This window comes from Camelus bactrianus, chromosome 1, assembly GCF_048773025.1.
Source record: "Camelus bactrianus isolate YW-2024 breed Bactrian camel chromosome 1, ASM4877302v1, whole genome shotgun sequence".
NCBI classification, from domain to species: Eukaryota; Metazoa; Chordata; class Mammalia; order Artiodactyla; family Camelidae; genus Camelus; species Camelus bactrianus.
Genome location: NC_133539.1, coordinates 9,920,003 through 9,932,220, shown reverse-complemented (window position 1 = coordinate 9,932,220; position 12,218 = coordinate 9,920,003). Strand labels below are relative to the sequence as shown.

The window sequence follows — 12,218 nt, the reverse complement described above, 5'->3', positions numbered from 1 at the left end:
CTTAGTAGCTTTTTGGCTTCCATGCCTTTCTCTGATTCATTTCATTCATTTATTCACTCAGCAAACATCAAGCATCTGCTAGGCGCTGGGAAGGGAAGACAAAATAGACACGGTCCTTGCCTGAAAATAGGTTGTCTAGTAACTCAGCACACTTGCTGACACTGCTGCGTGCTGGCACGGTGCAAGCTCTGGTAAAAACTGAGGATCCAGCAGTGGATAGCAGAGACAAAGAGCCTGCCCTCATGGAGCTTACCCTCTGTTTCAGGGGAGACAGGCACTAATGAAATAAGACAAGTATGTAATCTATTAGAAAATGAAAAGTGCTGTGGAGAGTGAGTAGGGAGGAGTTAGAGAATTCTCAGCAGTAAGGAGGGCTGTGATTTTAAATGAGGTGGTCAAGAAATGCCTCTCTCTGAGGGTGCTGTTTGAGCAAAGACTTAAAAGAGATGAGTGGCTGAGCCAAGTGGCTATCTGGCAGAGCAAGTTCTAGGTAGGGGAACAGCAGTGCAGAAGACCTGAGGCTGTAGCCCATCTCTTTGATGTCAGTTTCAGCAAGGAGACTGCTGTGGGTGTAGCAGGTAGGCTGGATCATATAGGACCTGTAGTCCACTTACAGGACTTTGCCTTTATCGTGTTAAGCACAATAAATAAGTGCAGTTAAGTATATTAGGGGGAGTTCTGGAGATTTATGTATAGAGAATAGTTGGTAGCTTGTTGATAATCAATTGACCACGTTTGTAAAAATCTTTTCTAGACTCTGTTCTATTCCACTGATCTGTGTCTGTCCTTTCACCAGTATTTCACTCAGTTGATAATTTTAGTTTCATAATAATTTTTGAAATCAAGTAGTATGAGTTCCTCAATATTTTTCTTTTTCAAATTATTTTGCCTATTTAGGCCCTTTACATTTCCACATAAGCCTTAAAATCAGCATGTCAGTTTTTACAAAAGTACTTAGGATTTTTATTGGAATTCCACTGAGTTTATAGATCAGTATGGGAAGAGTTGACATCTTAATAATATTGAGTCCTATGATATCTCTCAATTTTATTTGGGTTGTTACAAATTTCTTCCAGCAGTGTTTTGTAGTTTTCAGTGTACAAGTTTTGTACATATTTTGTAAAGTTCAGCCCTAACTATATAGAGGTTTTGATGCTATTGTGTGTAATGTATTTTAACTTTAATTTACTACCGTTTGATGCCAGTATTTAGAAATAATTCATTTTTATAGTGACCTTATATCTGTGATACTGTTTAGCTCATTTATTAGTCCTAATAGCTTTATCGTAGTTTCCTTAGAATTTCTAAATGCATAAACATTGTGAATAAAGATAACTTTATATCTTACTTTCCAATGTATATGCCTTTTATTTCTCTTTGTCTTAACTGCATTGATTACAACCTCTAGTACTATGTTAAATAGAAGTGGGGAGAGTCTTGTCCTTGATCTTAGAGGGAAAGCATTCAGTCTCTCACCATTAAGTATGCTGTTAACTGTAGGTTTTTGTTGTTGTTGTTGTTGTTGTTTGTTTGTTTGTTTTTTGTAGATGCCCTTTATCAGGCTGAGGGACTTTCCTTTTGTTCCTTGTTTGCTGAGAGTTTTTATCATGAATGGATGTTGAATTGCATCATATTTTTTTCCTGTATCTTTTGAGCTGTTCATGTGTTTTTATCCTTTATTTTGTTAATATGGTGATTTAAATTTGGTTGAAATTTGAATGTTAAACTGACTTTCCATTCTTGGGGTGAACTGAACTTGATATTAGTGTTTAAAAAATGTTTTACTGGATTCAACTTGCTATTACTAGAGATCTTTTAATTTAAATTCATGAGGGATATGGTTTATCCTTTTCTCATAACTTCTTTGTCTAGCTTTGGTATCAGGGTAATAAATAAGAAAATAAGTTGTAGGATATTCTTTATTTTCTGAAAATACATGAAATGGTAGTCTTCACTTAATACCCGTGGGGAACTTGTTGCAAGTTGCCTGATGATACCAAAATTATGGATGCTCAAGTCCTTTATATAAAATGGATAGTACAGTAGTCCTTTCATGTCTGCATATTTGGATTGAAATTTGACCCTAGGCTGGTTGAATCCAGATATTGTGGACTGTAGTGGTAGCTACCATTTATTGAAAGCCTGGCGTGTGCCAGGTCTGCTCAGTGCTAAGAGTGTAATGTGAATATTTAATAGAGTCCCACAATAATCTGGTAAGAGCACTATCATCATTCTCACGTTATAGGTGAGAAATTGAAGATTCTAGAAGGGAACATTCTAGAATCAGTTTCTAGCATTCGATTTCTAGCTGGAAAGCAGGAGTCCAAATCGGAAGCCAGGTCTATGTGACTTTAAGACTTTACTTCTAACCTTGATAGCACACACTGCCTCCCTAGATAACCCCATCAGCTTCTCTCTTAAAATCCTGTGTATTTCTATAACTTTCTCTCACCTCCTAAAATAGTTACCAGATTCCAGTCTCAGTACAGTTAGTCCACATGTGTGGATTCAACCAACCCTAGGATTCAGGGGCTGATTGTACTATGCCATTTTATATGAAGGCCTTTAGTATCCTTGGATTTTACTGTTGAGGGGATCCTGGATCCAATCCCCCATGGATACTGAGGGATGCCTGAGTTTCTTCCTTAAATTTCTGGTGGCATTCAGTGGTGAAGCCTTCTGGGCCCAGAGCTTTCTTTGTGGAAGGACTTTTATTGCAGAATTTATTCAGTAGAAACAAGGCTATACCAGTTTTCTGTTTTTTTTCTTTAGTCTGTTTTAATAATGGTATCTTTCAATTAATTTTTGCATTTCATCTAAATTAACAAATGTATTTATATACAATTATTTACAATATTCTCCCTATTGTTCTTTGCCAGTCTGTAGTATCTGCAGTGGTGTTAGTTCTTTCATTCCTGATACTGGGAATTTGTATCTTTTCTCTCCCAGTCCAACGCCTCCTCTCCTTCCTCCTTCCCTTCCTCCTCTACCTTCCCCTCCTCCTCCTTTTCTCCATCTAACTAGGAGCTTATTGGTTTTATTAATTTTTTTCTTTTCCCCTATAGTATGCCTGTTTTCAATTTTGTTTTCTTAGGCTTCTTATTATTTCCTTCCATCTATTTGTTTTGGACTTAATTTGCTTTTTTCTAGCCCCATTAGGAGGAAGCTTAGATTATTGAATTTGGACCTTTCATTTTTGATAATGTATAAACACTTTAAGCTATAAATTTCCTTCTAAGCATTGTCATAGTCATATTACACATTTTAATGTTATATTTTTATATTCATTCAATTCAAAACCTTTTTTTGACTACCTTTATCATTTCTTTGATGGGTTATTTAGAATTATGCTGTTTAGTTTCCGAATACTTGGATTTTTTTTTTGTTTTACAGCTGTCTTACTGATTTTTTATTTATTTATGGTATGATCTGTGAACATATTCTGTATGATTTTAATTCTTTTTAATCCTTTTAAGTTTATTGAGACTTATGTTACGGCTCAGCATGTGACTGTCTTGGTGACTATTCCATGTGCGCTTGAGAAGAATGTGTACTTTGTTGAAGTTGGGTTGGGGGTGGGTTTCCATAAATGTCAGACGATCAAGTTGATTCATGGTTTTGTTCATGTCTTCGGTGTCCTTACTGATTACCATTGAAGGCCTCATCAATTTGAGATACTAGGATATGACATACAATGTAAATAGTGTCAGAAGTTTACTGCTAGAAATTGTTTGACAATATTTTAAAATGCATGCACCTTTTTAAAGTATATTCTTTTATATGGTAACTCTTTATGTGTTTTTCATTAACTGTTTATGAGAAGTTTCATGAAATATTCCCCTGTAAAATTTAAGAGTGAAGATCATGTGCTTATTTATTATCTCACTGAATGACGTGTGCCCAAACATGTAAGATTGATGCTTAGTGTGTTCAGTTATTGGTAATAAAATAGAAATCAAGATTCCTAAAAAAGTAATGAAGTTAAAAATAATTCATACTTTGAAGAAAGCCAGGTACATAGTAGGCAATGAGATATTGATTTCCTTTCCTTACAAGAGTTAGCAGATTCCTGCTATGCAAATAAGTCAGGTAGCCCTTCATGTTGGTTTGACCTATTTTAGAAACTTCGGTTGTACATTTAAAAGTAATGTTTATATAAGTAAACCAATCTCAAAGATCTGAGCCAGGCTTCATCCTGATACTTCATTGTTTGTCCTGGTTCAGGAAAGAAACTTTGGGACTGGGTAAGAGGCCTTGCCTGAATTTAGTGAGGAGAGTAAGAGGAGAAACTCGGTTGGCTGTGCTCTTTTGGGAAAATGATCTAATTTGTGCATTCTGTTTTCTCCAAATTGGGGCCAAGAGGTGTGCACATGTGTTTGTGTGGATTATGCAAATGAGAAGATGCTTCAAATCCTCTGCATTGAGCTATGTATCTCTCTACCGTTCAGACATGTAGTACACAAAGGTTTATTGTACACAAACCAGTCTGTATCTAAAGGTGGTTGTTCCAGAAAGGACTGGTTCTTAGTCTCTGGTGAAAATAATAATAATAATAATAAAATATAATTAATAATAATAATAATTATTATTATTATTACTACTACTACTACTACTTTATTAATGGAGGCATTGGGAATTGAACCCAGGAGCTCTTGCATTCCAAGCATGGGCTCTATCGCTGAGCTATACCCCCCACCCCTTGAAGTCCTCATTATTTTTTTTCTGATGAAAATTTTTAATTAGGACATTTTTATTTTTTCAAACCAAAAGTTAATATAGAGAGATTTTTTTTTCTTAAATCAGGGTAAAAATAAAAGTTAAATATTCCTTAATAAAGGCTGGAAAAGCTGTCCTTTTTTCCCCCCCCACTTTAGGAGTTTATGCTAGCACCTTCCATGTACCTTAGCAAGCCATGGGTGCATGCACGCACACACATGTACACACACATACACATGCACACAGTGAGTATAAAAACATGAACGCATAAACATTTTCACACACAACCAGAACCATGTGTGTGCAGACTTCCAAACACATATATGCATAAGACTTAATGGGATTCCATATGGACTGCGTCTCACATCCTCAGCCTTGCCCTCATCTACCTACCTCCCTCTGTTCCCCCCAAAGCTGATGTTTTTGTGGAAAAATTTCTGGGTGTCTTCTTGTTCCTTTATGTTCCATCCTGAGGACCCTTCCAGGGACCCTGTCCCATGGAAGAGCTGTCCTTTTACTAAAATGTATAGAAACTGTATTGAATAATTTCAGCAAACACAGTTGCTATTTGAGTCAGCCATGAAAACTTCAAACAGCTTCATACAATGTGTTTTAGCTTTTATCTATGTCAGTAAAAAAATAGTTGGCTCGAGATTTCTGTGTACCTGTTTAAAACTGTAGCTCTATCCTGAATGGTGGACAAACGTGTGGCAGCTAAGATTCTAACTGTTAATCTCTTTTTGATGTCTGTTTCCAGTTTCAGGTGTGTGGGAATCCTCATTTCAACACCATTAAAGATCAAAGTTCAAGACAGAATAGTTCCTGTTAAAACTACTGAGTCAGTTTACAGACAGCAGGGTCACTGCAATGGCATTTGATCCCAGCACAGTTGCGAGGTCATTCCTTTGAGTTTTCTCTGCTGAGTTGTACTTTAGGTACATTTTTTAAAGCTTATAAGTAAGCAGTAAGTCAACAAAAATGTAAGAAATATCAAGGGAGCTATAACTGTCTTAACTTTATTTCAGTGAAAAGCATTTGACCAACAGTTAATTCCTCAGCAAGAAAACAAGAACCCTGACTAGCGATTAAATGCAGTTTCACTATAGAGGATTTGGGATGAGATTAGGAGAGTCTTTGAGGGATGAGAAAACTGACCTGTGCCTGCCTGCACTTGGAGGGTCTAAACACGGTAGTTTTCTGCATCATTCATTGCTGTTTTCTCTTTCTCTCCTAGGAGTCTCAACAAATGCTTGGAAGACTTATCCCAGAAAAACAGATACTCAATGACCAATTAAAACAAGTTCAGCAGAACAGTTTGCACAGTAGGTGTTTAATTTTTAAGGTTGACATTTTCCTTTTTTTCCTGGCAAGAATTTCCTTAGTTGAAATGAGAGCATGAAAAGCCACTTTTCCTCACTGCTCATTTGTTTTTTCTTCTTGCAATGTTTTTCTGAAATAGGGGATTCACTTCTCACACTGAAAAGAGCCTTAGAAGCAAAAGAACTAGCTCGGCAGCAGCTCCGAGACCAACTGGATGAAGTGGAGAAAGAAACTAGGTCAAAACTACAGGAGATTGATATTTTCAACAATCAGCTGAAGGTAACTATTCTGTGTGCAGCCTACATGTACCTGCTACTCCTTCACTTTTCTAACTGGCTAGGTGATTAGTTGATACTTGTTCCCAGGCAGAAAAATATATTGTGCTGGTTTGTCAGCCTTTATGAAAGCCTTCACACTTATGGATGAATACTGAACAGTCTAAGTTGAATTTTTTCTCCTTTAAAATATGAAAATGGATTTGGCATCTCTAAATTAGGGCTGAGTGAGAGGCCCTGTCTCCTGGCATCTGTCTTTTAACCTGAGTTACGTTTTTACACATCCCCATCCTTTTTGGCTGTTGGGAACTACATCAAGTTGAATTCTAAAAGCTAGGCTCCAAAAGCTTGATCTTTGAAGACAACTCAGAACGAACTGTTGTCTCTTTTAAAACTAAAAATTTTTCTGCCTCTTCTTACCTTCAAGATTGTCCTTGAATACAGATCTGTATTTTGTTACCTCACATTTTAAAATTTTGTTGCCTAGTGGAGTAATTGCTTCTGTCTCCGTGGCAGAAGTGGTGTATGGTTTTGCCATATTTACACAGTAAAACCCAGGGAAATGCCAAAGCTCTTAGGGAATGTAGCAGGGGTTAGATCACAGCCTTTTTCTGATTTGATACTTTTCATTTAACTTTACGACTTTATCATCTTAAGAATGATTATTATCTTGTAATAAAACTGGAAGGCGCACAGTTCATTTCCTAGCAACAATGATCACATACTTTAGATTAAAGTAGTTATTAGAGTTTTTAATCAATTATGTTCTGATAACAAATTGGATTTTACACTTTTTTTCCTCAAATATTTTCTTCTTTCAACCTACAATCCTTTATACAGTTTAGCTTTTGGCACTAGGAAAAAGTTAAAATCCTGTTCTTCATTAGTAGAAATAGAAAAACAAATCAGAAAACATATCTGAGATTTTTAGTTGACTTTTGAGTTGAGATTCTAGGCCAAATTGTCTAGACATCTGAGCTAGTATTTGTTTTTTTGTTTTTTTTTCAAGGTAGTAAGTAATGAACTTTCCTCAGTTGTACAATTTCAGGAAAGTGATCTTAGGGGAAATATTATTTGAGCCAACTTAGTGTTTCGGAGATTTTTTGTCTTCATGCTTATACAGGATGGGTGTTTGTGTGTGTGTGCACTATATATGTATGTTCTATATTTATACACATGTGATGATGTGTCATAAGTCAATATTGAAAGTACCGCTGTCAGTTCTCCTTTTCTAGAATAAACACGATAGAAATCCCTGCATTAACTCTGTGACTTGTCACTATTTCAAGCAAAAAAAGTATGGCACTGTTGCAAGCTTGTAGTCCTTTTTAACAGTCTCTGGGAATATAGACTGTTAGGTATTCAGGTTATCTTCTGAACCCAGGTAGTAATTCAGATTTCTGCCTTAATCTTAAGATTCCTTTCTCTAAAAATTTGACCCAAAACAAGATTTACATACGAGAAAATGATACTCCAGTGGGTGATTTTTGATAATGCCCAGATGATTTACAGATTATTTTGGCTGTTGCATTACTATCGTCATTGCTAAAGAGAACATCCTTAAAATATGCTGTGAGTCACTCTTACTGTGTTTAATTGACTTATGCTACCTTCAGTATTACAGTCTCTGATACAAAGGCTAATTTTTTTAGCCCTTTGTCTCACTAGTCCTTTTTCCAAATATACTTATTTTTAAATAAGAACATTTCTTTCTGCTGTAATTTTTATTTTAGTTTTTCATTATTTTAAATTTAAGTCAGTATGGCTATATTATTTTGTTATTTAAAACTCATTTGGAGGACCTAGTGACTATGTTATGTTACCTTACGCTTATTATTTCTAGTATTCCTCTCAAATCTGTTAAGACCAAAACAGAAACAGACTGAAGAATCAAAAGATTTATAATTTGAGACAACTCAGAGGCAGATTTAAGATTTGACCTTTTGGGTATCTCCTGCTTTCTTTTCTTCATTGTAGTCACATTGGAGAATATGAAGCCTTTCTATTCCTGACTTTAGAGCGTGTATTCATTAGCAATTACAGTATCTTGTAAGATGAAATAGACCAGGAGAGCCAGCATTCTGACCCTTTGGGGTTTCTCCCATGCTAGTCTTGATTCAGCAGTGTCTTTACAGCACCCTCACTAACGATGCAAAAATTACTCCTCCCTTACTGAGAGTGAAACAATGGCAGCTGTCCAGTCATCCCACACATTGAATCTGATGATGTGAATTTGCTAAACTTCCCTCTCCCAAAGGGAAACCAGCCCGCAGGGTATAGAAAAGAAAATAGATCGTTCATCTAGGGAAAGAAAGTTTAATTCCCTCATTATCAGCTAGTATGGTGACAATGGAGAAATACCTTATGGAGTGCAAAGGTTTAAAATCAGTTGGTCGAAACATTAAACCTATATTCAATGGCTGGCACCATAAATGAGGACTACATTCAGCAAAATCCAACTCTCACAGTTTCTTTGGTACAAAACTACTTACAATAAGCCATTCACTTCTTTTGATGCACACTAAAGGTCGTGTCCAGTTTGTCAAGTATAAGGTCATATAGGGAACAGTAACACCCTGCTTTAGCCCAGATTCTCAAGTATGAGACTGTGATTGGGAACTACACTTGGATTTAGTTTCTTGAATGAGAAATAGTTTTTCCTTTGTTTCTTTGCTTTTTTTTTTCAATATGCAATCTGGTTTAGTCTATCTACCAGATGTCTAGTTCAGATTCATTCTCTTGAGAATCTCTCCTTTTTCCTTCAGTTAAGCAATAATTACACTTATGCCTCCTCACCCATAATAACTAGTAATGGAAATGCTCAAGTCATTAACTGAAGAGGGAAAAAAATTACTTTTGCAGTTGGGTATTTGTTTCATATTGGTAGCAACATACTGAGAATATAAAACATATTTATAGTGTTCTGATCAGATGTTATTCAGGGCTGTGGAGCATAAGGTCTCTAGAATCTTGGACCTTTACATTTTTGTCTGATCTCATGGAAGTTAAGAACTCATTTTTTCCATTTAGAAAAGGCTATTTTTCCATGCATTTTAGTAGACGTTTACCTTATAGATATGATATTTATGTTTTCCAAAAATGATCCCAACATGTAAGTGTCTTTCTGTCTTTATCACCCAAAACCAAGAATTACTTGAAAAAGGAAACAGGGTGAATAAACCTGGCTTTTTTAGGTCTGTAGAAAAGGGGGGAAATAAGAGCACTTTGATGTTGAAGCTTTTATGCTAGAATTCCCATCGATAGCCTTTGTATTTTCACTGCCTTTTATGTGAACAGTAAATTTTAGTTTTTTGATGATCAAATGAAAAATCTGACCAGCGTTTTAACCAGGAATAATTGATTTTGTTAGTAATTATTGCTAGTATGAATGAACACTTCTTAAAGTAGTTTTAATTCAGTGGACCAGATTTTCTGCTTTTTAAATATACTCAATATGCAGCAAGTAATTTATCATGCTGGGGAATCAATAGTCTTGTATTCATGTTCTAGAAACACCAGTTTAAAATTAGCGATTATCTATGACTTTCTCTTTTTACCTCATTTTACAGGAGAATCAAACATTTTTTGGAGAATTCATAGAGTCATTCTGATAATTATTTTTCTTACATACAGTGCTGAGCTATAGGTATAAAATTGTGGTCTAACAGGTGTCAGACACCATTACCAATAGGGACTTTTTGGACAGCAGCACTTGACCTCACCTTGCCTTTGGCAGTGTTAGTAGTTACTGTAAGTTTTCCTTGGCACTGATAGCTTAGTGTTCCATATTTTAATATGCTAACTATGATAACAAAGGAGCAACCGGAAGCACAGCTTAGAGTTTTCAGAGCTCCATTGAGACTCCACACAGAGACTAGATGATGTGTTTTGTGTTGAAAAGTTGAGTCCTTGTCAGTTCCCGTCTAGTCACTGTGCAGGACAAGTCCTAGCGTGAATGCGTTTACCTTAGAGCATTTCTTTCTTTCAGTCAGTGGCAATGGAGGGAGGCAGCGTGGAAGTGCCTGGCAGTCCTCCTGGGCTGTGTCATCCACTTAGACATCTTTCTAAAGGTCTCCATGCCCTACTCAGGCAGTGCACATCTTAGACTCAGAATGGTGAACCATCTTCAGCTCTGTGCTTCACTTTCCCCCACACAGATGAGTGCTCAGTGTCTAAGACAGCATTTACCATGAAGTACTAAGCCTTCTTTGTACAAGTTAATAATGATTAGTTACCATAAATCGTGCAGTATGAGTGAATCTTTCCTCTTGACAAATTTTGTGTGTGTGTGTGTGTGTGTGTGTGTGATGGAAGCACTGAACTACAATCTGGATAAGGTACTATATACTGTAGTCTTTATAACAAGCGTATTTTAGATCATTGAATTTGCCATGTGGCTGCATAATTTGAAAGACAACACTTAGTCATTATTTGGGTTGATACGCATATTTCCATCATCAGATAGTATAGTCAGCATTACTATTCCAAAAGTGAATAGTACTTTATTTCTTAGAAAAATGCCACTATTTAAGACTAATTCGAAATTAAGAATTGTATTCCTTAACATACTTGGGAAATAAATGACTTGTTAAATTAGACACAAGAGGATATTAGAAATATAAATTCTGCCCGTAATGATACCTGTCCTAAAAATTGCTCCTAGGAACTGAATTGTTGAAATGAGAATGCCAGTTATAGTAAATAAGATTCTTGGCTTAACTAAGGCTTTTATGCTCTTGGTTTCAGAAACTTGCTTTCATGGCAGGCTCATTCATTATGAAGGCAGTGAAAGGCAAAATGTTTAGCAACCAGGGGAGCAAAGAAAAGAGCTGGAGAAGGAACTGCAGAACAGAATGAGAAGTCAGGAAAAAAAAATGCATGCGAAGGGAAACGAGGAAGGAAAGAAAAAGATCCAGAAAGAGGAACTGCAAAGACAGGAAGAGAAATCAGTGTGAATTCAAATAACAGCGTTGCTTTCTCTTATTGGTAGAATGTTTGGCTGTTTCATGATTTACTGTCTTTTTTTGTTCAAGATTAAATTTAATTTTTTACCTGTGTGATCCTTTTGAAAAGACCTCTTCTTTACAGAAGTAATGCTCTCTCATTCAATGTACCTGTGATTGTGGAAACTACGTAGATTCCTTAAATATGAAAAAATAATTAGAAAACTCCCAAGACTCAAAGTAATTAACAGATATTATTGTATTAGATTCTATGCCATACCAATAGATTGGTTGGTTGCCTGGGTTTTTTAGTATCAGTGTGGGGCTTTCTTTTGAGGTATAAAAAAATACTTAACAAAAGGTGATTGGGGGAGGGAAAAAAGCAGAACCCAGTCTTTTGAAAAAAAAAGTTGGTTTTGTTTTTTTTTTTAAATGGTTGTGCTGGGGATTGAACTCAGGCCCTCGTGCATGCTAAGCATGAACTCTACTGCTTGAGCTATACCCTCCCCCTTAAAGTTGTCTTTTTTTATTCTCTTTTTTCAGCCAAACCCCTTGAAGTTTTATTCTTTAGAATGACACATTTGAAACAATGGGATATTGCTTCATAAATAAAGCTGAGACATTTGGGGAAAATTCGGATTTTCAGGAGTCAGTTTTGTCTTTCTGGTAACATAAGGGTATCTAGCAAAGCCTCTTGGGAGACATGGGAGAAGATTCTTAGTTAGCAGACCCTGTTGCAGAGAAGACAGGGTTTTCCAGCTCTGCTCCCCCTTTCTGTCCACCTGTCGCCTCACCCCTTCACAGACACACACACACACCAGGCGTGCGTGCACACTCACATCCCAGCTCATTCGTCTCCGGCTCTCCCATAGCACTTAGGATACATCGACTACTCGCCTGTGCCCTGGGGGATTGGATTTACTGTTTGGTTGAATATTGACTTCAGATTTAAAAGTAATATTTA

The 12,218-nt window shown here is 36.3% G+C and overlaps 1 protein-coding gene across 4 annotated transcripts in view; it reads left to right on the top strand.

The window, feature by feature from the left end:
* Positions 1-12,218, top strand: part of ITSN1 (intersectin 1) — a 189,631-nt gene that overhangs the window by 89,588 nt on the left and 87,825 nt on the right. For all 4 annotated transcript variants that reach the window (XM_074360306.1, XM_074360299.1, XM_074360269.1 and 1 more), the window contains exons 15-16: positions 5,951-6,038; positions 6,176-6,315. In XM_074360306.1, coding sequence (XP_074216407.1) covers positions 5,951-6,038; positions 6,176-6,315 — 228 coding nt within the window. The remainder of the gene's footprint in view (positions 1-5,950; positions 6,039-6,175; positions 6,316-12,218) is intronic.